We start from the raw sequence: 25451 nt of genomic DNA on the forward strand, positions 1-25451 counted from the left end.
TGGGTTTCCTCCGTGTGACTGTCTGTGAGGAGTGTGGTGTGTTCTCCCTGTGTCTGCGTGGGTTTCATCCGGGTGCTCCGGTTTCCTCCCACAGTCCAAAAACATTCGTTGGTAGGTGAATTGGTGGCTTAAAAGTGTCCGTAGGTGTGATTGTATGAGTGAATGTGGGAGTGTGTGTTACCCTGTGAAGGACTGGCACCCCCTCCAGTGTGTATTCCCGCCTTGCGCCCAGTGATTCCAGGTAGGCTCTGGACCCACCGATAAGGTTTACAGATAATGACTGAATGATGTAGCTGGAGGAAACCAGAACTGGAGTAACACCAATTACAAAATAAATAAATCACACTTTCACCAGCGTTGAGGTTGGATCCATGAAAGTCATCTGTAATATTTTTGTTGATTTCGGACTAATCTCCATTTGTTGTTTAATATAAATTGAAAATATCATCTGCCTTACAATAATGTATTTACTTTATGTATATTCATTCTTTATTCATTCATTCATCTCCATTAGGGTCACAGTGTTGGTATAGAGCCCGTCTGGAGTCATTGGTAATGCTGATTGAGAAGTCAGATTCCAGAGTCAGGATTCGTCCTTGTAACTTCAGTGTTGCACACAAACATAGGGTGTGATAAAGCTCACCCCTACACCATCGCAAAGTGAAATGGTGGGAGGTGTTCTCTATGGGTAGAGTCGGGCGAGAGGCCTGAGATATTATAAGGTCGACTCGAAATAACACCGAGAGGTTCGATTTTTGGTTCCCTTCCACCTTTATTTACACACCAGACTTTATATTACTATTTATAATATATACACGCACGCTCCTTGTGAACAAAAAAAAATAACAAAACAAAATTCTCTATTAGTAGAGACAAAAAGAATAAAGACAACCAAATCAATTGAGTCTTATAATGCACTTAGGTAATACTTCTCTCCCTACGGTCTAGCAGAGTCTCCCTCTTTTCCCCTTGTGTGGTATATATATATATAGGTAGCCCCGCCCCTTAGAATATACCATTCCCTGAAGAGGTAAAAGTTATTGTATCTTGGATACACAAGTTTCATAAACAATAAAAATAACAATGAACTAACGACTGTACCAAGATTCAATTATTGCCATGGCATGTTTAACATTCATTCATAATATCAATATTTATTAGATAATATATTTTCCCTCTTCTAGATGTTAGTTCCCCCTTCCCTCTGTGGAGAATGGATTCAACCAGGTAAGTAAAACTCAGCATCAAGAGATAGTACTCTTTTCCCTCTCACATGACACGTATGCAGGTGAGTAAGTACAGGTAAGTATACATAATGGTTTCTCTTGGTGATGTGTCACAGGTACTGTACATCATCACATAGGGAGTCTTGTGAAACGTCATTGTTGTTTATCACATATACACAAAATATTTGGATGACAACACATGTAAGTTATATCTGAGTGTGCAAAACTTTTTTCATTTTCATATTTTTTCAACGTGCTCAAAATATCTCTGCAGACGTAAATCTTTATAACATATTCACAAACTTGGTGTTGTGAGAGTATATATGTTTTTGAAAAGTTCATAGATTCAGATACGTGTAAGAACACAGAAGGTGATATACAACTACAAGCTGTGAAATAGTTTGTGAAATCATTTTACAAACTCAAAATATTAATGGCGCTTTTTTTGATCTCATGACACAAGGCAGGAATATTTATTCAGACCAATAGAAATGATCCAAATTAAATTTATATAAAATCTGAGCACAATAAATATGCACTGGGCAAAGTTATATAGTTTCTATAATATTAATAGCACGATTTTAAAATAGTTAATTAGCATCTGTATCAGAATAAATGCATTATCTGCATCTATTTTTGGACTTTCTTTGTTGTAGTTCACCTGCTTGACCGCTGGGGGTCACTTTGACTAATGCAATGCTTCTCATCCTTAGTCCTGGAGGCACCCAGGCACCTTGCCCTGCACTTTATTTAATAATTTAACAAACAAGTTCTTTCAAAGTTGCAGTGGGTGTATAAAAGCAAGGAAACCACTAAAATATGCAGAGCATGGTGCCGCCAGGACCATGAGCAAGACAGGGTTGATGCACTAAAGCAGTAGTCGGAATTTCCGATGCGCGACCTCTGGTGGCTAGGTGGGTGAACTACGAACGTAAATTGAAACTTTTTTTTTCCTTCCCCGTAAACGTTAGGTGACACAACATTCACTGAAATGCAGTTAATGTCCAAACGGTTGTAGACTCCATAAAATGCATTCATTTTAACTCGATTATACTGTGTTTGAGCAGCAGTGGCCTAAAGGTCTCCGTGTGGGTGGGTGGGTGTGTGTGATTAGATGTGTAGGTGTGTGGGTTTGTGTGTGTGTACGTGTGTATGGTTTGTGTGCACTACCACGGATGGGTTCATTGGGTTTCAATTTCCCTAAGGAGTTTAACAGTGTCAGTTCTTCTTTCTTCTTCTTCTTCTTCTTCTTCTTCTAGATTCCATTGTGAACAAATAATTTAAAATTTTGCACACGCCTTCTACAATCTGTATAAGAATGCATTAAATGGCATAAAATGCTGTGGAGCAGCAGTACATGAGCCTATGTTCAAAATGCCAAACATGGGCTACCAGACCTCACCAAAGCTCTAGTGGCTATGTATTATCGAATCCTCACAATGCAAACTTAATATAGTCAAATCCTCACATACATGTTTCATCATCTAAACATAGTGGAAATGGAAAATCTTCCTGAAAATAGCTTGAATACATGTGTACACAACGTACAAGTAATGAGTATGTTTTAGTAATTATTTCTTATACCATCCAACATACATCATCAGCAAATGTCATGAATTGTGTATCACTCTTTTCTGGTCTATTATGAAATGCTAAACCTCCAAAGTTCGAGGTATTACAAAATCATGAGGCAAACCATATGCTGTCGTCAGGGCAACAGTGAGACATACACAAAAAGAGATCAGTGACTAAAGATAAAATTACGGAAACTGAATACAAAATAGATTGCTTTCCTACCTAATGCATATAGATAGATGTAAAGATGTTACATCCATCCATCCATTCTCTGTAACCGCTTATCCAATTTAGGGTCGCGGGGGGTCCAGAGCCTACCTGGAATCATTGGGCGCAAGGCGGGAATACACCCTGGAGGGGGCGCCAGTCCTTCACAGGGCAACACAGACACACACACACACTCACACCTACGGACACTTTCGAGTCGCCAATCCACCTGCAACGTGTGTTTTTGGACTGTGGGAGGAAACCGGAGCACCCGGAGGAAACCCACGCGGACACGGGGAGAACACACCAACTCCTCACAGACAGTCACCCGGAGCGGGAAACGAACCCACAACCTCCAGGCCCCTGGAGCTGTGTGACTGCGACACTACCTGCTGCACCACCGTGCCGCCAAGATGTTACATGGGAATGGGTAAAACAAACCGATGGTACCAAGGTTGGGATATTTAATGATGCTTGATGATTATTCCTGGATAACTCCAATTTATTTCCCAAGGAATGCCATCACTCCAACCTGGGAGTTTTATGGCCTTTTAGTCGGCAATTGGCACTGAGTGTGGTGACCGTAGGCTCATGTGCAGCTGCACTTAATTGGACCAGGGGTTTTGACAAATTGTGTGTGCAGTTGAAAACCTGTTACTGCAACGGCTGCAACGTAAAATAGCTGAATGCCAGCATTAGAAGGAGGATGCACAAATGTTTTATTGAGTGAAATACTTAATGAACTTTTGAGCAAATATAACTAAATGAGTGCCCACCCCTTATGTTTATAAAAATAAACATTCAGATTTCTGTTGGTGGAAGGTATAACAGAGTGGACTAATCCATGCACTGATTTATCTGTATTTCTGTGGCATTTTTTCCATGATGAGCTGTTTTGAGAATTCAGTAAAAGTTCCTACATTCTCACAACAACAAACACACAATGACTGGTGGCACAAATGAGTAATACAACTTCTTATAGACTTATAAACTTCTGCCCTGAAAGTTTTATCTGAGTGGATTTAGGAAAGACAATCCTAGTGAAGAATTAGTGCACACACCAGTACACATACACACCACTTCCTCCAGCGTCACCATTTCCTACGAAGTTTCACAGCTGCTTACACTTTCCTCTGCAGTTTCAGAGAACTGCTTATGCTTGTCATGTGCTGTTTCTTTCTTAACAGGGAATGTTGTCTGTTGCTGTGAAAATTAACTACAGATCACTTCTACTTTAAGGTGCACCTACTGGGGGTATTTGAGCAATCTCCCTAGAAAAGAAAGACTTGATTACACAAGAAATGTATTTGTGCTTCCAGGAACTTTGGCTCTGGATCTGATTTGGATAATTGAGGCTCATCTAGGGCAGCATAGGGCACATCTAATCCAGTAAATACGACAATAAATATGTTTTTCTTTTTCCAAAATAAGGAAAGTGGGTGCAGAAAACCAGACTGTTAAAGATAAACAGAGAGAGCAGGTTATGACCACTTAGTTTAACATGCTCCGGAAAGATGGCATTAATCACAAACAGCAATGAGAAACAAGCACAGTTTTTATGGGTTTGGACTTTTGCTGTGGGGACATTTTAGCCATTGGACTTAATGACTGTATTTTACTTTAATAAACCCACTATCCATTGGTTGCTGCTGACATCACTATGTAGAGCAGCTGCCAAATTGGGCACCTACTCAGTACTCAAACACACAAATATAAACAGTGATGTTTAAATACCTTTATATATTCTGTCATCCCATTTAGTTCTTATTTAGACCTTAAAGAGTAGAAAGACATTTGGGATTCGGCCTCAGACTTTACTGAGGCATGGAAACATATTTTATATTTTCAGACAAGAACTCATTTATTAGACTTTAAGCCAAACCAGAGAAATAATTTAGGCAGACTGTCAAAATAAAATATTATCCTCTAGTAATCTGTTATACTTTTCAATGTCACCTGGACAGGAGGGTAGTCATTGACTTGAAGGTAGTAGAGGTGGCATTTTGTATTTATGGATTATACGGAATATAAATATTGTGATAGTGTTTCACAAGAGATTCCAGCACTTGCTACTACAACAGCCAAATTATTAGGAAAGAACCAGTAGGTAACAGGTAACATGAGGGTACCCTGAAACACTGCCATTCCATCCGCTCCACCGTCAACAAACCTGAGTGATGTCATGTGTGAGCAGTGGGACGACAGCACCAGCATCTCAGTTTCCCACAATACTATAAAAGGACCATCTGTGGGGAAACGTAGCTCTAAGCTACGTTTAGCTCCTTTTAAGGTGGAACAGTAAAAAACTGTTGTTTAAAACGAGACTCATTTGTAACTTGAGCTAGTTTTGCAGCACTTTTGGTATTGCAGTTAGATATCTCCTGAGTTTGGAAACATTTCCACCTTAAGTGATCTGAAACAGCAAAAATAAGACACTATAACCCACCTATGGAGCAGGAATAGAGCAATCCTCATTTCAGTTCATGCTTTTCAAAATTTAAAAATCTGTCCATAGTTTAAAACAACTCCAGAAGTCTCTGCCATGACCTGAGAGAGAAAAATTAGCACACTGAACAAAGCCAGGGGAAAGTTTATTTACTAAAAGCTACACTAAACAAGTCAAGACTGGGTCCCGACCATTAACTGAAGATTATTCCAGAGTTGGCGGGATTTACATGAAAAAGCCCTTCTCCCCACTGAAGTCTTCTGAATTCTTAGAACAAGTAGAAAGCCAGCATCCTCTGATCTAAGTGGACGTGTTGGTTTGTAATAGGAAATAATTCTTGCAGGTATTCAGGGGCAAGACTATGAAGGGGTTTCTATGTCAATAAAATAATTTTATAGTAAACACAAATTTAATTGGAAGCCAGAGCAACTCTGATAGAACTGGGCTGATGTGTTAAAATGTTCTGCTTTTAGTTAGGGCCTTGCCTGCAGCATTCTGAACTAGCTGATGTTTACTTAGGAACATCCTGCAAACAGCGAGTTACAATAATCTAACCTGGAAGTTAGACAAACAAGCACTAGTTTTTCTGCATCATAAAGAGTTGGACTCAGTCCCTTAGTTCCAGTGAAAGGAACTCTTAATGCTTCAGCATACCAAGAGATTTTGGACAATTTCAGGCTCTCAACTTTGTGGAAACAGATTTGGGAGGGCCCCTTCCCATTCAAACATGAATGTGCACCAGTGCACAAAGCAAGTTCCATAAAGACATGGGTTAGCGAGTTTGGTGTGGAATAACTTGACTGGCCTGAACAGAGTCCTGACCTGAACCTGATAGAACAACTTTCGGATGAGTTAGAGCCAGGCCTTCTCTCCAACATCAGTGCCTGACATCAAGAATTCCCATAAACACATTCCTAAAAATTGTGGAAAGCTTTCCCAGAAGAGTTGAAACTGTTATAACTGAAAAGGGTGGGCCGACATCATATTAAGCCCTATGGTTTAAAAATGTCACTATTCTATTGTCAATATAGTGTATGAATAACAGTGGTTCTAAAACAGAACCTTGTGGAACCACGCTAGAGCTGTTCCTGTGATTACAATCATGTTTTCTAATCGTTCTAAGAGCATAGTGTGGTGTATGGTATCAAAAGTCACACTTAGGTCAAGTAGAACAAGCAAAGGCACACCATCTTAATCAAAAAAAAACAAATATATAATTTGTTATTTTAACAAGTGCTGACTCTGTGCTATGATGTGGCCTGAATCCAGATTGAAAGTTTTCATAAATGTGATTCCTATGTAAATAAACAGATCTGTTGTGTGACAGTTTGTAATATCTTGCATATAAATGGCAGGTTATAAATAAGTCTATGATTTGACAGTTTTTCATTAGAACCTATGAAGAAAATGCTATATGGGTAACAAAATATATCTGTCTTTTTCTACATACTGTGTTGCATGGTGGGATCTTTTAGGGAGTGTAGCTGTGTATGAGATTAATTTATCAATTTTCCCATCTGTTCATGTTAGTGCTGTGCTACGAAACCAGATAATCAGTCCCCAATATGGATATTTATGGAAATAAAAGTCACGTAACTGCAACACATGGATAGTGAATACAGAACTAAGAACACTCAAGGAACCAGTTGAACTGTTATGCACCCAGTCATGCAGTCCTCTGTGATTGAACACCTGTTATAAATTGGTATACTGTCATTGTGGTGGTACCTTTTGCTGTCACTATGGAGAACCACTGTGTCATGTATGTCTACTGTTTTCCTGATGTCTGTGTATCATTGTTTCCTTTGTTTGTCATGTATTTTAGCACATGGCTCTTTGTTTTGTTCCTGTCTTCCTTGTCTCTGCCTTTGCTCCTCCCACTTGTGCCTCCTTAGTGTTCCTGCCCCCTCGTTATCTGTCCCAGGTGTTTCTTGTTTGTGTTGTCTTTTTATAGTCCAGGTCAGTGGTTCTTGTTTGTGGGTCATTGTGGTTGTATGTTTGTTTGTAGTGCATGGCCTTGCTAAGAGTCTTGCTATGTTTAGCTGTCTTGTTTAATGTTCAACTTATGGTTTAATGTCTTGGCCCTTTAGATCTGTTCTTGTTTAGTGTTTAATCTCAGTGTTAGCCTCTGTGTTTAGCCCTTGTGATTAGCCTCTGTTTAGCCTTTGTGTTTAGCCCCTTTCTACTTCCCTAGCTTCTGTCTAATTTTCTTATTAATATTATTAAAGTCTCCTGCGATAACCTCCTTCCAGTTCCTTGCTCTTTGACCTCCCCTACACCCACCTCGTGACACACAGGGGGAACATATTTATACCTTTCATTAGGGAACATAACTGTACTATATTCTATGCTAATAGATTTAAAAATCGTGTAGATTTCATACGCCCCCATTTCATCTCCAAGACTTACACAATGTTTTCCTATTTTACACAGCCTTAAGTACCTTAAGGGAAAAACACCTGGGCTTTAACACCACTGTTGTACCTTTAGAGGTACATTTACACGTTTGTAACTTCAGTGAACAATACTGTACCTCTACCTTACCTTTTTTTCTGACAGTTCAAATATGATTCTCTTAAAATAAAACTAGGTAAAGTCTGGTATTTTTGCTCATATGCTTTATCTAATTAATTTTTTCAGCATTGTCGTGAAATTAAGGAGTACCAGGAGTGGCTTCCTAAACTCGTTCACAAATTACATAATACAGGTGTTTTTTTTTTTTTTTGTTTGTTTGTTTGTGCGGAACCCAGAGGAGCAACAACACAGGCTTTTTTTTTTCCATATTAAAGGTCAAAAGAAAATAACAATTCTGAAGCTGTATTTTTAACGTAAATATATGACCTAGTGTTTTTTAAGTACCTAAATTGTACTTAAAATTGTACTCCCATTTGCTGAGAGTGTCACGTGGACACAGGGAGAACACACCACACTCCTCACAGACAGTCACCCGGAGGAAACCCACGCTGATAAGTCCGGAGCGGGACTAGGAACCCACAATCTCCAGGTCCCTGGAGCTGTGAGACTGCAACACCTACCTGCTGCACCACCCTACTGCCCTGTATTATATCTCACCTTTCATAAAGCTAAATAACACCTGCCTAAACCTTTTCTGACCAGTGTCTTAGTAAACATCTACAAAGGCTCATACCAACATGCCACAAGTGGCATAGAACTTGTGAGCATGGAGCTGACCACAGCAGCCTTTCTGACAGCTGACATTTTTTGGAATAAGGCTTTTAAGATGTTTATGGATTTTCTAAAATGTATGAGAATTGTCAGTAGAAGGCTTATTAGAATGATGATCTAATAATGATGATAAAACCCAAGCTAAAGTAAGCATGCCTCTAGTGGTTTATGAATGTGTGAAAACGTGTGCGTCATAACGTATCCCACTCTCTGACTGTTAACACACATACTGTTGGTTTACAATAAGGTGAGTATCACTAACTATATTCATTACTTACGCCATCAAACTCCAGCCACATAATAAAAAAAAGAGGGAGTTATAATGTTCACAGGTATTACTCAACTTAGACATGTAATGTCTTAGAAATTAAAGCTTGTTTCACAATATTTAATTACTTTCCATTAGTGAATGATGTCCTTCAGGTTTAGAGGTGTGTGGAGTATCATAAATCCACACTCAAATACAAATATGTTCCTGCAGTATAAAATCAATAAAAACTTTTTTAAGTGGTTATATTGTGAAATAGAATAACAAACTTCGGTTTCAGACTCCCCCTCAGTGATCCTAGTAATTGAATGTTTGTGTAATTCCAGCACATTTAAATTCACCTATATAAAGATAATTTACCTATAAGATTATATCTTTAAACAACAACGGGCTTCTTTCAGAACAGTTTTGGACATGCACCAGCCATAACATTACAATAAGCCTTGTTTCTATAGTCACTGCGACTTTGTAGTTCTACGATTACAGACTGTATTCCATTGCTCTGAATACATTGTTTAAACCATTTACCTGGTTTCTCAATGTTCTGATTTGGGTGGGTGATCAGTCTCAGTGCTGCACTGACACAGATATGGTGGTATGTTAGTGTGTGCTGGGCTAGTATAAATGGATCAGACACAGCAGTGCTGCTGGAGTTTTTAAACACTGTGTCCACTCTGTTTCGACACACCTACCTCATTGGTCCAACAACAAATAACGCCCAACATTAGAATAAAACCAAAGTACATTACTCCAGTGAGTGTGATACTGTGTGTGTGAATGTGTTGGTTTAATTTTGTCCAAATCTCTCCTCATGGAGCCAGTATTACTTGAGGTTTATCATCCAATACCTTTTTTTACCGGTTATAAATAGTGATTTTAAATAATGTGTGCTGTTAATTTAACAAATTCATGCAAATCAAGTAGAATTTGAACAAAACATTATTCTTCAAAACACCTACTACTTTATAAAAAAATAAAATCTTATATTTCTTATTTGTTTTATATTATTATTTATTTGTATTTACTGTGATTATTTATGACTTTATACAAGCCCTGCACTCACTGAGCAGGCATTAGTTTAAATATATGTCATTATCTTAGGTGCCTAAGTCATCTGCACATGTATATATACTTGTACTTGTATACGTGCACAAAATGTTATATGCTGCAGAGAGCTTGAGAGCATTGATTGCGTGGTTCCCCTCTCAAGCACAGAGAAAAAAGTCTTGTAGTCTAAGCATTGTACAGTTTCATTTTTAGGTATATACACAGTACGAACACTACCACAGTGACCCAAACATGACGGCCACCTTCCTAATGCACTTTTGGTGGAATGCACAGGAAAATTTTCTGTTGAGAAACCCTGGGTCACAGTAATTTAATTCTTCTTTCAAACTGCAATACCTGTGGGCTTCTTTATATTCTTCATTATTTAATGAGGTCTTCAGAGCGATATTCAATGTTTAAATTCCAAGCTTGGAAAAACTATGGACATGTTGATCTACATGAGGAAATAAAAAAATTTTATTTATTTATTAAAATGACTTTCAATAATGGCAACATTGCTATTAGATATAATTCCTTAAATGGAACATTTACGATGGTGGGAATATGCAGTTCTCTTTTAAGGCACAATGGTATGTTTGAGGAAAAAGTATTTGATTAAAAAACTGTTGATTACAATCCTGAACGTTGCTTTTAAGTTCTTCAGCCATTCTGTAAGTTTTAACAATAATAATATGACTTTGTTAACTGTGGCAAGAATAACCTTAAGTCACTGTGAAGTTGATTTACTTTTTGTTTAAGAATGGTTACTTTTTTAAACTCTCAAAAGAGGAGAATGGTATGTTTGTGATCTCGAGCCTTTGGGCATTCCCTGACAGTTAAAAAAAAAAAAGCTCAGGGCTAGGTTTGTGGTTTCCTAACATGAGTGACGTTCAAGGCGAGAGCATGAGTGAGTTTGTATTTAGCCTTTAAGGGAAATGTCATGAATAAAGCCTGCACTTCCTGCATGCATGCAGAGTTTGTACATAGGTATCTATAAGTCAGTTTCATAAGTAATAAGTGACCTCAGTGCACCAGGAAATCTCAGTACTTTCCTTCATGTAACTGTAATTGTCACCATTCGTCCACATCAGATGATTTTTTTCTTATGTTGTCCTCAATTTTGCATTAATTTTTTTATTATTGTTGCAGGCTGCATTGCGTCTTTAAATAACACATATAGTGTACGTTTAAATGTACTAATTCTTCAGGATTATCATCAGATTAGGGACTATAGTCTTCATGGGATTTACTAAGTGATTTCATCCAGGATCCAGACAGCAACCTGATTGAGTAATAACAATGTCTTTTTTGAGACACAAGCCTTACAATGCAATATTTGCATAAGAAACAATGCATGCTTCTGCATTCTTGATCAGCTGAAAACACCTGATGGCATACATAGGAAACCTAATCAGGCATGGTTTGCAGAAGTGACCTTCTGTAGAGAATGTGTTTGTTCTCCTCATGTCAGTCAGGTTTCCTTTCCCTAATTTTTGATCCTGGTTATATTTTGAACAAGCATGTCATAGGTGATTCATTAAGACCACAGAACTGTGTTCACTTGTGGATTATGTCCTTTTTAAAGGCTGTTCTGCTGCAGTTGATACACCATAAGAGAGTTTTAAATGTCAGACATGAGTCAATAGGTTAAACCACCACAATGTGCAAAGGCAGTGTGTACTGTCAAATGTATGGAAAAATAAATCTGATCTTGGAATGAAGTTTGAGTCACTATTTCTCAAAGGAAATAAAACTAAAGGAGAGGTTGTGAAAGTGTTGATATGACAGATTTTATATTTTTTTTGTGTGCATTAGCATTCAAGTTCACAATAGTGCCAAGGACATTCTAAAAGCATGTATTGTATAAAACTACTGTAAATTTATTGTGTGTTACAGTACACATTGTATTATATTCACAGTAATTTACTGTCTAACAGACAGTCTAAAAATAATTGCATTCTGTGATTTCATTGTATGAAATAGTTGCAAACATTTGCACACTCACAGTACTGTGCTTCATTTTAAATGCAGTAATACCTGTAGTTTCCATGGTAATTGTAGGTAGAAGGGGGTTACTGCATTTAAAATACAGTTTAATATAGTGGACATGCAGCATTATTCCTGTTTATGTTGACATTTTATACAAAACACCAAAAATTGCCAAAGGTTTAAATGCATTTAAAGGAACACTATAGGAAAAGTTTGGCATTTTTGCTCCTAGGCTCCCCATACATGGGTGTAGTTCACTTTTACAGCACTGTCCTGAAATCAAGAGCAAGGAATGAGGGAGGGTGGTTGGTTTCCTACCCTCCTCCGAATTTTACATAGTGCAGTTTCTGCAGTGCTGAGCTCAGAGTATCAATGACAGAGGCTTTATTCAGTGAAAATCATTGATTTTGTAGCTGTAACTTTAAGGTAAAAATACTACGAAGTGTTCTTCTAAGCAGTAATTAAAATTCAAATTCAAATTAAAAAAGTCAATAGTATATTAAGGGCTGGTTTAACAGCCAGGGGTTAAGCTTAGTTCTCGACTATGTGCTCCTTTCAATGGAAAATCACAGCTCATTATGCTGTGTAGTCCATGACTAAGCTTAGTCCCTGTTTTACATCCATAAATGTTTTTAATTAAATTGTACATGTTCAGTGTTAGGGCAACACGGTGGCACAGCAGGTAGGTGTCACAGTCACCCAGCTCCAGGGACCTGGAGGTTGTGGGTTCGGGTTCCACTCCGGGTGACTGTCTGTGAGGAGTGTGGTGTGTTCTCTCTGTGTCTGCATGGGTTTCCTCCAGGTGACTGTCTGTGAGGAGTGTGGTGTGTTCTCCCTGTGTTTGCATGGGTTTCCTCCGGGTGACTGTGTATGAGGAGTTTGGTGCGTTATCCCTGTGTCTGCGTGGGTTTCCTCCGAGCGCTCCAGTTTCCTCCCATGCTCCAAAAACAAACATTTGTAGGTGGATTGGCTGCTCATAAAGTGTGTGAGTGAATGTGTGTGTGTGTTGCCCTGTGAAGGACTGGCGCCCCCTACACGGTGTGTTCCTGACCCACAGCGACCCTGAACTGGATAAGCTCTTACAGATAATGAATGAATGAATGAATGTTCAGTGTTAATGTTGTATTGGAAATAGAGCTTATTGAAATGTACTTATTTACTTATAGAGACAACTTTAAAGGTTTCACAAGAATTCAAAGCCAAATGCAACAGCGTTGTTGTGTTAACATGTTGTATTAACATGTTGTGTTACTGAGTGTGTTATTTTTAAAACTGTATTTTAATCTACTGTACAATACACCGGTTTTGTAGATTTCTCAAGTATTGATCCAGATATTGGCGGAAGGTGTCTGTTTTGGTGATGTTAAGAGTCCATGTCTGCTTCTTGCAAATAACGCGGTCCTGTTGGCCTCATCCTGCTGGGACCTCCAGCAGCCGAGTGTGAAGTGACTGAGATGAGAATCAGCAGCTCCAAACCTGAGACCAGTCAGAAAAGGGTGATATGCTCTCTTCAGGTTGGAAGTGAGCTCCTGCCTCAAGGCGAGAAGTTCAAGTATCTCAGCGTCTTGTCAGGAGGTTGACAGATGGATCAGTGCGGTGTACCAGTCCGTTGTGGTGAAGTGCCAAGAGCAAAGCGCTCGATTTACCATTCGATCTACGTTCCATCCCTCGCCTATAGTCTTTGAACTTCGCCTCGCAGCACTGGAGTAGAGCCACTGCTTTTTCATGTTGAGAGGAGCCAGCTGAGTTGGTTTGAGTATCTGGTCCAATGGGGAGGAGACCTCAGGGAAGACCCAGAACATACTGGGGAAATATGTCTCGACTGGCTTTGCTATCTCCTGGGAAGAGCTAGAAGAAATGGCTCAGGAGAAGGAGGTCTGAGTTTCTTTACGATAACTGCTGCCCCTGGATAAGCAGTCTACATTGAGCAGGATGGATGGCCTGGATCTAGAGGCTAGCTTAAATTTCCAGCCAAAACTTGATCTAGGCAGACACACCCTGAGGAAGAATGTAGAGAATAAGGACCATGTAGTAAATATTTGCTTTGAGGCAGTTAGATTTCATATTCAACTGTTGGAATATGCCTGGATAAATCAGAATAAATATGAGACATTATAGGGCACGCTTCCATGTCTGCATTTATTTAATAATATGTAAAAGCCTGAAACTTGGTTGCTATATGTTGCATCATTTTGGTATGCGTCAATGTAATGAAAGGAATTTCTTATGTTATAAACCTGGAGGCCCATGAGTGGCAGGGCACTGGGCCAAAAAACTAATGCTGGGGGTGTGGGGTATGTATGTCTCTTGGTGAAACAGCAAAATAGTTATAAAAGCCCCTGTGATATTCATTTAAAAAGCTGGGAAATTGTTCTGATTTTGAGCAATTTTGATTCACCAGGTTTCTCCTAATTTGAGAATCTCCTAATCTTTCTTTACAGAATCTCAGCTTGTTTTTTGTTTTTTCATATTATTCATTGGAATTGGAATTGTTTTTAAATGTATTACAGCTTTCCAAAAGGAATATATACAGGTGCTGGTCATAAAATTAGAATATCATGAAAAATTTACACACAGTTTCTTTTAATTTGATGATTATAACTGACAGCTAATTAGCATATTGTCAAAAGGTTCAATATGGAAGACACCTGGTGTTTTCATTAGTTGTCACTCATAATCATCAAATTAAAAGAAATAAACACTTGAAATATATCAGTCTGTGTGTAATGAAGGAGTATAATATACAAGCTTCACTTTTTGATGATATTCTAATTTTATAACCAGTTCCTGTATATCATCATATTGATGAGTATGGCCTGGTTGTGGCTTTTAACAAAATTAAAAGAAGTATATGTGAAATGAAAATTAATTTGGTCTTTATTGTCATTGTACAACTGCTCGATTAAATTACATTTAACCCATCCATGACAGTGAACACACACACCTGCATAAACACACACACACACAGACACTAGTTATTAGGGGCAGTGAACACACAGTCCCAGAGCAGGGGGCAGCCATCAATGGTGGTCAGACCGCATTTGGGTGTTAGCTGTGGCTTGTGGGAGGAGAAAATGCTATTCCAACCCAAACCTTGTTTCAAATGTTTATGTGCGGACAGAAATCCTGGGACCATTTTAGTTTCTGGTGGGTTGGTTTAAATCAAATTTCGGAGGTTTTATGCTCTTCAGGAAACAGTGAACAAGTCCTGTTAAGATATTTAGTTTAGTCTGGTAAATGATAGCTTTAATATATTCACCCACTTTAGCTGGGGAGATTCCACAAGCTGTACGTGAAAAAAGGAATGTCTCTGTCCACAATCGCAGCAGCTTAAAGCAGCAATTTCCCTAATGATAGGATCACTATAAACGTTTGGATATAATGAATAGTTTCGTCATAAATGTATCAAATATTATATTTGCTCAAAAAGTCAATAAATTTCTCTTATACGATCTTACCACTTTGTTTTCATTGATACCTACAGGTTTATTTAAGTTTATAAACTCCATTTCCAGAAAAATATAAATAACAATTCTCTCGAATCTTTATTTAACGACACAAAAAACATTTTCCAGTGTTTTCCGTGAACAACCTGATTGTGTTTTGTAATAAACACATTTATAATTTGACTCCTGTGACACACGTTTACCACCAGATTACATCAACTTTCCTTTTAATTAAGTTCAAATATATGGAAACTAAGAAAACTAATTGTTAGAATTTGCAAGAGGATTTTTTTTCCCCATTCTGGCTTGATACAAGACTTTATCTGCTCATAAGTCCATGCTTGCCAAAGTCTGATTCTGCTCTTCATGATGTGCCATAGGAGACTGATATGGACAACATACAGGCCTGTCAAGCCCTGTGAAGGACTGGCGTCCCCTCCAGGGTGTATTCCCGCCTTGCGCCCGATGATTCCAGGTAGGCTCTGGACCCCCCGCGACCCTAAATTGGATAATTTACAGATAATGGATGGATGGATGGACAGGCCTGTCAAGCACATGCACTCTGTGACTACGAGGCCATGTTGTTGTAAAAGACACAATGAGGCCTGGTAATAACTTATTGAAATAACCATGACTAACTCAGAAATGACGTCATCTTGACAGCAGTAACCATCTGCATTTCTTGAGGCAGTGGAAGACAATGTTTTTTTAATACTTCTAAGTTAACATGGCTATATTTATCAATATAAGTGCCTTAGGCAGTGCCATCTGAGGGCTTGAAGGTCACATTAATTTAAGATTGTCCAGCCTTACTCTGGTATTTCTCTGGATTTCCTGAATCTTTTCACAATTTAAGTAAAGCTCTAAATCCTTTGTTTATATTATTTGACAATTTCATAACATAACATAAAATGATGCCCCCTCCAGGGTGTGTTCCTGCCTTGCGCCCAATTATTCCTGATAGGCTCTGGACCCACCATGACCCTGAATTGGTTAAGCGCTTACAGATAATGAATGAATGAATGAACATAAAATGATGAGCAATTATTTAAATTTGCTTGCAAAATCTGAACTTTTGGTGAATGCTTTTTATATGGTTTATATTCACCTGTTTATCATGTAATGATACTTCAAAACAGTGTCATGTCAGATATTGTGCTCCGGTCCCAGCTGGAGTGTACTTCAAGAAACAAATGAACAAAGCACAGTCAAGACTATTTTCTTTGTACATTTGTCCGTTACATAAAGGTTAAAGAGTTTGAATCACAGTTTCTTGGTTTTATTGGATATTACAAAATGCCCTGGTGTTTCTGAAAATTAGTTTATCGGGAAAAGCATGAGTCATTATATGAGCTAACATTATCACATATAACATTATTTTTTTTAGGAATTAGCAATCTTTTAAACTTGAATGACTACCACTTGTTGTGACATGTTACTAAGTAATGCATGCCAGGAATGCTGGAATGCCTCTTCAATGCTGTAGTTGTTTTACTGTGGGCAATCATCACCTAAAGGAAAGAGTAGTGTACTCTGAACAGAGGGGTCCCCGGATTGATCCCCTCAACCAGCAGGAAGAATTGGGGGCTCCAGGTGTGGAGGAACAGCAATCACAACATTAACCTCCCCTGAGCTATGTACCTAGCACTGAGAGGAAATTACACAAAATCTATGGAAACTACATGGTCATTAGAAGCCTTAGGCTGCATTTCCATCTTGATAGTACAAGCGATCCTAAACATATTAATTGTTTCTGAGCTCTGGCTGTCTTTCTGATCACATAGGCAGCTTTTATATTTATTTGAAAAAGTTATTCGATTTGTCTCCTTATCTCCTTTCCTCAGTGAAAGCTTCTTGATGGCTCCACATCCTTTTAGACCCATAGTCTTCAGCTGTCATCTCACAATGGAAGGATGGACACAAACACCTGTGTATTTATTCAGACCTGTCTCATTTATCAAAAAGTCCAATTTTCTCATGATCTGAAAAGCATTTTTAGATTTCTATGATTTTTCTGATGCAAGCAGATCATTTCATATCTAATCGCTGAAATAAAAAATATATTTAATGACCAGTTTAACTCTAAATTAAATGAAAGAAGTGTTGTCGCTGATTTTTACCCATTATTTTAAGCTACTCTATTTTTACATTCCTTTTGATTTAATAAATCCATTCCTCTTTGAAAGTTCTCCTTTCGAGCCTTGGGTCCTCAGAGTTTCTTTCTCAAATTCACAGAGAGTATTTATTGTCATCTTGTTTATTCATGTACAGGACTGTACTTTTTGACAATGTCTATTCTAATGCTACTTGATTTAACAGAGTTGTATTCTTTGCAATGGGAAGGTAGAGCACATGTTTCAGGATATCAAAGCGTGATCTTTCATCAAGCATGTGACCTTGTGGCTTGTGTACATGTGAGAATCTGTGGTCAGTTAGAGCTTTATTCTACCCTGTAATCTAAAAGTATTAGCGAGTTACAAGAATACTGCCTACTTTAGCAAGTGTAGGTGCAGTATAAGGTTAGTACCTATAGGGGTATTTTTCAAAATACTAATTCGGGGTAACTCCTAGAGTTCGGGGTAAAGTCTTTAGGAAAATAGATTGTTGTAAATTCCCTGGAGCTGGAGACGAAACTGAATCCTGTGTTTGTTAAGATGCACGCCTCCACCATCTCCACAGTCTCTGTCAGGTTAGTTTCAGCTTGCGCTCTCTCTCTCTCTCTCTCTCTCTCTCTCTCTCTCTCTCTCTCTCTCTCTCTCTCTCTCTCTCTCTGTGACGTCACACAGAGACCTCATATAAACAGAAGGAGGCAGAGGCAACCCACATTCCCTGTGATCAGGTTCCTGAAATGGACAGCGCAAAGCTCAGTCTGAAACTACTCGCTATGGGCTACATCTTCACAGTGTGCTTGGCTGTTGACTGTAACTGGTACACCCAGTATGAATATAAAGGGAAATGCTGTGATGCATGTCCTCCTGGTAAGAGAACTATGATCATTCTAATGAAAGAAAAGTAATATCACAGATATAAGTACTTTTTTTTGTCGTATGTGTTATGGGATGACAGTTAGTGCATAAAACTACAGATAAATGATTGGATGTGTTGTTGATATAAATGTGTTAAAACATCTTTTACATACTTTAACTTATGGCATTGCTCTGAGAATTTTATTGCACAATTTCCATTCAGGTTTTTGAGTGTAACATGGGGGGCGGGTATTCATAAAACGTTTAGATGTGCTACAACTTTTGTGCCTCCGTTATTTTTATGAAAGTAATCAGTAAGTGTAGTTTCAAATATACACAAGTACAGTATACTCGCTGTTTAAGAGATGTTTACATGTTTTCACACCGCAAAGGCAATAAAAGAATGTATGACCTAAAATTTACCATGAATTTATTTATACTTAAATTCAATATTTATTAGTACTCATGGTACCATTGTTTTCTTGTTTGCATACACAGGCCAATATCCCAAAGACTTTTGCAGTACTGTGTGTGAGGTGTGTACAGACAAGGATGCTGCCAAGTGCCCCTGCACTAAATCCCACTTGTATGGTGATGAAGATGTATTAAAATGTGTGGACAGACCCACATGCAAACCAGGAGAAGAACTCAAGAGATCAGGTAAACGCAGAGATCTACCCTTTTCTCAGAATTAGAAAATTCTGTCTGATAAATACTGCTGGAGTATCACAGAAGAGAGTATCATAGGCTGTGGTCTGGCCTTAGATATGTGGTCTGAACTGGAAAATTTTGTCAGTCATGCACTGGTGTTATTTGGGGGTGGGGCGTGTGGAGGGGGCTAGTAAAAACATAAGTGCATTTCTAACTTTGAAGTATACTTCATGTGGTATGTACATTCTTGCCTGGGTCTGAGGATTTTGGCACCTGTGCTTATAAGACTTTATTTCTTCATGATTTGGGGCCCAGAAAGTGATGTAAATCTATTCTCAAACTGGTGTCACAACCCTCTTGGAGATTCCAGTGTGGTTTTGAGGGTTTCCAAGAGAAGTGCTGTAGAGGCATAGACAATATCACACAAAGAATATAGAAAATAGTGCCAAAGAAGATGGCAAATTGCTAATGTAAATAATCAGAATAATAAACAGACTCTGTATAACAAAGGCAAATAAAGAATCACATGGAAGAACATATTTAAATTTCATATTGAAAAAGAATCTAGCTTTACAAAACATACATTTTCGCACCTAATATAGCTCAGATAAAGTTTAGCTTACATTAGAGCCAGCACTTGGTTTTATTAGTTTTGAAACTCAAGAGTGAGTGCGAACCTACTCAGGGTTTAACTGAAAGGGTTTACAGCTTCAGGAACGAAATACAAATAACATCAACAAATGGATGTTCTGTGCACAGCAGTTATTTCTCAGTATCAACTTTCTACCGTTTCTTAATCAAATATACTGCCACTGACGTTCTTTATACTGATCTGTTTAAGGAGTTCTGTCTAAGCTTTTCCTTCACTTTATGAAATAATGAACGTTTAGAGATAACTGTGATTATCTGACTGGATGCTTCTTTTATTTATCACAGTCAGTTTGTATCTAGTAGACAAAAAATAACTAATGACATAACTCCCTATTTGTTTACAAATTATATGTTTACACATAGACATCTTTACACACAGCGATCATCCATTCCAAGCATATGTTGACACACTGCATGTATGTCTTATTAATATGTGTTTACAGTAATCCCTCGCTACTTCGCGGTTCATCTTTCGCAGATTCGCTACTTCGTGGGTTTTTTCAAGGGGGCTTATGGCCGCTATATCGCGGATATTGAGGGAAAATCTAGGAAAACCGTGAAAAGTGATGTGTAAATTGAAAGTATTTTTTTATTATTTACATGTATTAGACTAGGACTGTAGGTCACACAATATATCATTTACAAGTATTTCTTATGTACAGTACATGTATTGTTCATGTCCACATCCGAGTGAAATTTACTTACGCTAAATCACAGCTTAGGAATTACTCTATTAAAGAAACTGGTAGGATATCACATGTAGTTCCAGCTGAAAAACATTATAGAATGACTGTTTAATGAAAAGGGTGGGTTGTTAACAGTAACAGGGAGGGTTTTAAAAGTCCAAATACTCATTAAATACATTAAAAAATATATCTTTCCTCTCCTTGCAGCAATTCGTTTTTCACGAGTGGTCTTGGAACGCATTCCCTACGAAAAACGAGGGATCACTGTACATATTAATAAAACACTACTGGATACCCCAGATCAATTTAAAATTATGTATATGTTTGTTTCCAGATCCTCTTTAAGGGATTTAGAATTTGATACTCATAATCACAAAAGCCAAATACCTTGATATTTACATAAAAACCATTATGTATTATTTTATAACTATTTAAAGAGGGTCTTGAATTTACAGGACACCAAACATAGCACATGTGTTAAGTTGATCAATGCTTTCTTACAAATGACCAGATCAAACTCTAAAATGAATGCTGTATAATCAGAAACAAACATAATTTTTGTAAACGTAAAAAATGAAAACTATTTTTTTAATTGTTTACTTTTCACAGGCCGCTTTTCTTACAATTATTATTGTAATAAATGCCCAAACAATACTTACAGTGCAATGGAGGACAGCATGTGTGAACCCATAACAGAGTAAGTCTCACTGAAACACAAACCAGTATTAGATTTAATAACAATTTTACTTATGAAAACTGTTCTAATATAATTTCTGTAAACACTTTTGCTGGTAACAGCTGCAGAAAATTTGGTTTGGATGTGCTCTTCCCTGGAAACATAACGCACAATGCCAAGTGTGGCTGGCAAAGTAAGTGCCATTTATTAATCTATTACAAAAATTGTATTCACCTTGAGTCCTTGTGCATGTCTTATGACTTAAAATGATTGGTTTACTGTAAATTGTCTTTTAAAGATAGGATCGATCTACTGATTCTGTGTATAATATACACTGTATGTTCAAAGGTGTGTAGACACCCTTGGAATGAGAAAATTCGGCTTCTTTGTGGAGTCATTGTGGACAAAGTTGTTTAAACAGCAAATGTAAATGTAGTAATAACATTCTGGATGTTACATTTTACCACACCACGTTAACACTTAGACTGGCAAATGTCCTGTGCACACCCAGACACTATGTATAATCACTAATCACTAAAGCACTGTTAGTAAAATCGGACATTCTGGAGCAGCTCAACATGAGCCTTTAAGTCACCATGATCAATGCCAAGTGCACATTAAAGGGACATAAATCATGCCCTCCATTTTGGGCTATGGAGCTGTGGAAGTGCTTTCTCTACAGCACCGATGAACAGATTTTGGCAGTGGGTTGGCTGACAGCACACTGCAGCTGTCTTTCACAGTGTGTGAATATTCATGACCAATACGAATGCTCCAAAATTACTTGGAATATACATATATATCGTTTTTACAGTGACTTCCATTGAAATTTAAGAAGGGGTGGTCCTTCTCCTGTAAACTGACTATTTTGTAGATACATGTTTTTTTATTGGACAGCGACAATATAGCTTTCTGAGAATTACAAAACTGTCATTCCATCAGAGGTCAAACCATCTGTTAATACCCTTGAATTTTTAATGAGCAGGCGTCCACAAACCTTTGACTATTTATGGCCATTATGTTTAGTTATAAACAGCTAAATATCTGTTTATTTATCAACATCTGAGAAAAGCTGTGCATGTGAATACAAGATTGATCTAAAACTGCATGCAGTTCAGTATCTGATTAGATAAGCGTCAAATATTCAGAAAACAAATACTAATCTCAGATCTCCCTGCTTGTCACATCAGGTCCCGAACCACGGCAGGATACCTTCAACTCCACTTTAGGTAGGTTTGTCTTTCAGATCGTATGAAAATGCCAGCAAAATATAAATACATAAATAATAACATAAATAACACAAAACTACTGAACAGTTGTTTTTAATGAAAATGTCTAGTTTAACTGAGATCTAAAATAAATTTGGATAACACTGGTCAGTGTTGTTCTCCAACATACGCACCTGTCTATTGTAATTTTCTCTTCTAGCACTTATCTTTGTCTGTCATAGTCACTGAACATTATCTGTTCTGAATGCAATCATAAGTGTTATATTTTCATGATTACTATCATTGAATGCCATTGTAACTGACTGTGAAATCCCTGATATTTATAAAGTTCATTTTACCTACTCTGCCCACAGATTCCTATCAGCTGACACTTAAGGCCATAGTGGTTTGTTTAGCCATCAACAGTGTAATGTGTATGGCACTGATGTTTAATGCCTGTATTGGAAGATCTACCGACAGGAGAAAGAAGAACAGTAGGTGGCATCAAAATTTTTTGATTGTGCTTACTTTCCTCAAGCTGCACGGCAGGAGTTCCCAAAGGTTGTGGTCCTTACCTGGGGTCCCTTGATTTACAAATGTGACTTGGGGGAATCCTGAAGAATCTCCACTTTGGTTTATTCATTTGTTTTACATATGACTAGACTGCTAATCAGTTCAAAGAATAGTCTGAGTTGTCACAAATGCTCTGATCAACTATGATCAGCGATAACATAAAAATGACCTACACTCACTACACCCCAATGACCAAACACGATCCATGTTTAGTTCTCCATTTACAGACTGTAGTCAATTTGTTGCTCTGCATTCTTTGTTAGACCCCTTTTACTCCGTTCTTCTGTGGTCAGGACACCCACAGGACCACCACATTGCTGGTATTTTATGCATGGTGTATGACTTTTAGCACTGACCCACTCATACCAGTGCAGCGCACACTAACACACCACAACCACAGCAGCATCACTGCAATGCGGAGAATGATCGTGGGCTAACAAAGTATGCAGAATGACAGATGGACTATAGTCTGTAATTGTAGAACTACAAAGTGCTCCTGTATGTTTAGTGGAACTGAAAAATGAACAATAAATTTAGAAACAAGGAAGTAATTTTATATGTATGGCTGATCATTGTGTGTGTAACTCACACAGCAGAATGAATGTTTAAACACTGAAACTGTCCTGAATAGCCACAGGACATATATAATGTTCATTTGAACAAAAGCACAAAAGTTTTGGGAACCCCTGCTACAAGGCCTGGATTTTAAATGCCAGTTACTTGTTTAATTATTTAGTGTTTCTAAATAATTATTTAGTAAATTTCTGTGTACTCTATGTCCTTCAGAAAGTAAATTATATCACTGTGAAATACATGTTTTTTACATCTTAGAAATATATTCTCAAATGCACCACCACAGTGGATGCCACTTCGTCTGGATCCCTTTAGAAACTGATATTGTGAAATAAGAAATCCCACGTTTTACTTTGTTATGTCTTTCTGCAGAAAGCCATTCAACCACACGCTCGCTGATCTTGCCCTCTGAAGACTGCAGCTGTAAACTGTCCAAAGAGGAAAAAGGAGATCCTTCTGAGAGTTTCAGTGACGTGTCAGATGCCTCCACTTCAAACTGTGAAGTCTGAATCAACGTCTGTAAAACCTTCGTAGGTTTTCATCTGTGGCATCAGCCCCCTTTTGGCCTAAGGGGTGCATTCTGCACTGTCAGAAAATTTGTCACTGTGGTGGTACCCTCAAAGGTACATATTTGTACCTTTAATTAGGGAACATAATTGTACTTTATTCTATAATAATTGTAGATTTTAAAATTGTGTTGATTTCACACACCACATTTAATTCTCAGGACTTAAATTGTGTTCTATTTTTTACACAGTTTTATAATGAAACCTTAAAAATATTAACCTCTTCTTAAGAAGAGAATGTAATGTACCTTAAGGGAACACAACTGGACTTTTAAACACTGTTGTACCTTTAAAGGTATTTTTTTTTTCTGAGAGTGTGTAGGACTCTTTCACATAGCACAGAAATGGATGGGTGGAGGGTTTTTCATTCTTGTGTCTGTTTTACATCAAATGGTGAACTTTTGGTAAATCTTATTCAATTTAAATTATCTAAGACGTTATTAAAGCTAATGTAGCGCGTATATAATTGAAGTTTATTCACACCAGTTAGCACTCTACAAAACCCATTGACAGACTAAATCCAAGTAGATTATATGAGTGTCTCAACATTTTTTGTAAAAATGGCTACAATGTTTTTATAGCAATGCTGCAGTAGACACTTAAGTTAACTTTCCGTGTTAAACCACCAGGAAATCCCCCATCTCACTGGGGCTGTAAATGTTGAAAGATAACATCTGACATTACATACGACTGGGTTGGTTGTTTTTATCAGAAGATATCTTAATGCCATAAGTCTCAGTGGTCTAAAGATTTACAAAGTTCTTTGATCTATTTGCATAAGTGTGAAGGATGAATTTATCTATTCATCCTTCATATATGGTGTATATATATATATATATATATATATATATATATATATATATATATATATATATATATATATATATATATATATATATATATATATATCATTGTGTTATTATCTGCAGTACTAGTGAAGTTATGCACACCGAGATCAACCTTGTCTTACTGTTGCAGACTGTAGCTCATTTGTTGTTTATACTGTTTGAGTTAGACTTCTTCTGGAATTTAGTGAGTTTCATATGTAATGGGATAGCGGGAAGCTGTAATTGTCAGTCTGTAATTTTTCTCCTGTAAAATTGCTACAGCTCATGAAATTGGCAGTAGGTGGAAGTACTTAACAGATGTTTCTAATCAAGTGGATGGCGTTTGCATATCGAGAAAATGCAAAGGAACACAATTACCGTTTTTGTTTTTAATCTTCATACATTCCAGTCACTACCTCAATCATTTTTTCTGATTTTCAGAAATGCATTTAAGTACCTTTTTTAAGGATGCCTTTAGGATCACTTGAAAGATTTTTCTGTTTGTAGTACAGCATTCACTGTAGCTTATCCAGTTCAGGGTAGTGGAGGGACCGGAGGGAATCTGGACGCAAGGCAGGAACACACACCAGAATGGACACCAATCTTTTGCAGCAGGACATACACTTACACGTTCACACCTATAGACACTGTTGAGTTGCCAATCCACCTACCAACGTGTTTTTG

The 25451-nt window shown here is 37.7% G+C and overlaps 1 protein-coding gene across 1 annotated transcript; it reads left to right on the plus strand.

Moving 5' to 3' along the window:
• The first annotated feature begins 1279 nt into the window (after positions 1 to 1279).
• On the plus strand, positions 1280 to 24581 carry tnfrsf18 (tumor necrosis factor receptor superfamily, member 18). The gene is made up of 9 exons (XM_066666698.1): positions 1280 to 1302; positions 15771 to 15865; positions 18177 to 18368; positions 18855 to 19016; positions 20954 to 21041; positions 21143 to 21213; positions 22211 to 22249; positions 22603 to 22722; positions 23747 to 24581. The coding sequence occupies exons 1-9, from the start codon at positions 1283 to 1285 to the stop codon at positions 23881 to 23883; spliced, it is 924 nt and encodes a 307-aa protein (XP_066522795.1). The 5' UTR covers positions 1280 to 1282; the 3' UTR covers positions 23884 to 24581.
• Positions 24582 to 25451: the final 870 nt, after the last annotated feature.

This window comes from Hoplias malabaricus, chromosome 3 (assembly GCF_029633855.1).
Source record: "Hoplias malabaricus isolate fHopMal1 chromosome 3, fHopMal1.hap1, whole genome shotgun sequence".
Taxonomy (NCBI): Eukaryota; Metazoa; Chordata; class Actinopteri; order Characiformes; family Erythrinidae; genus Hoplias; species Hoplias malabaricus.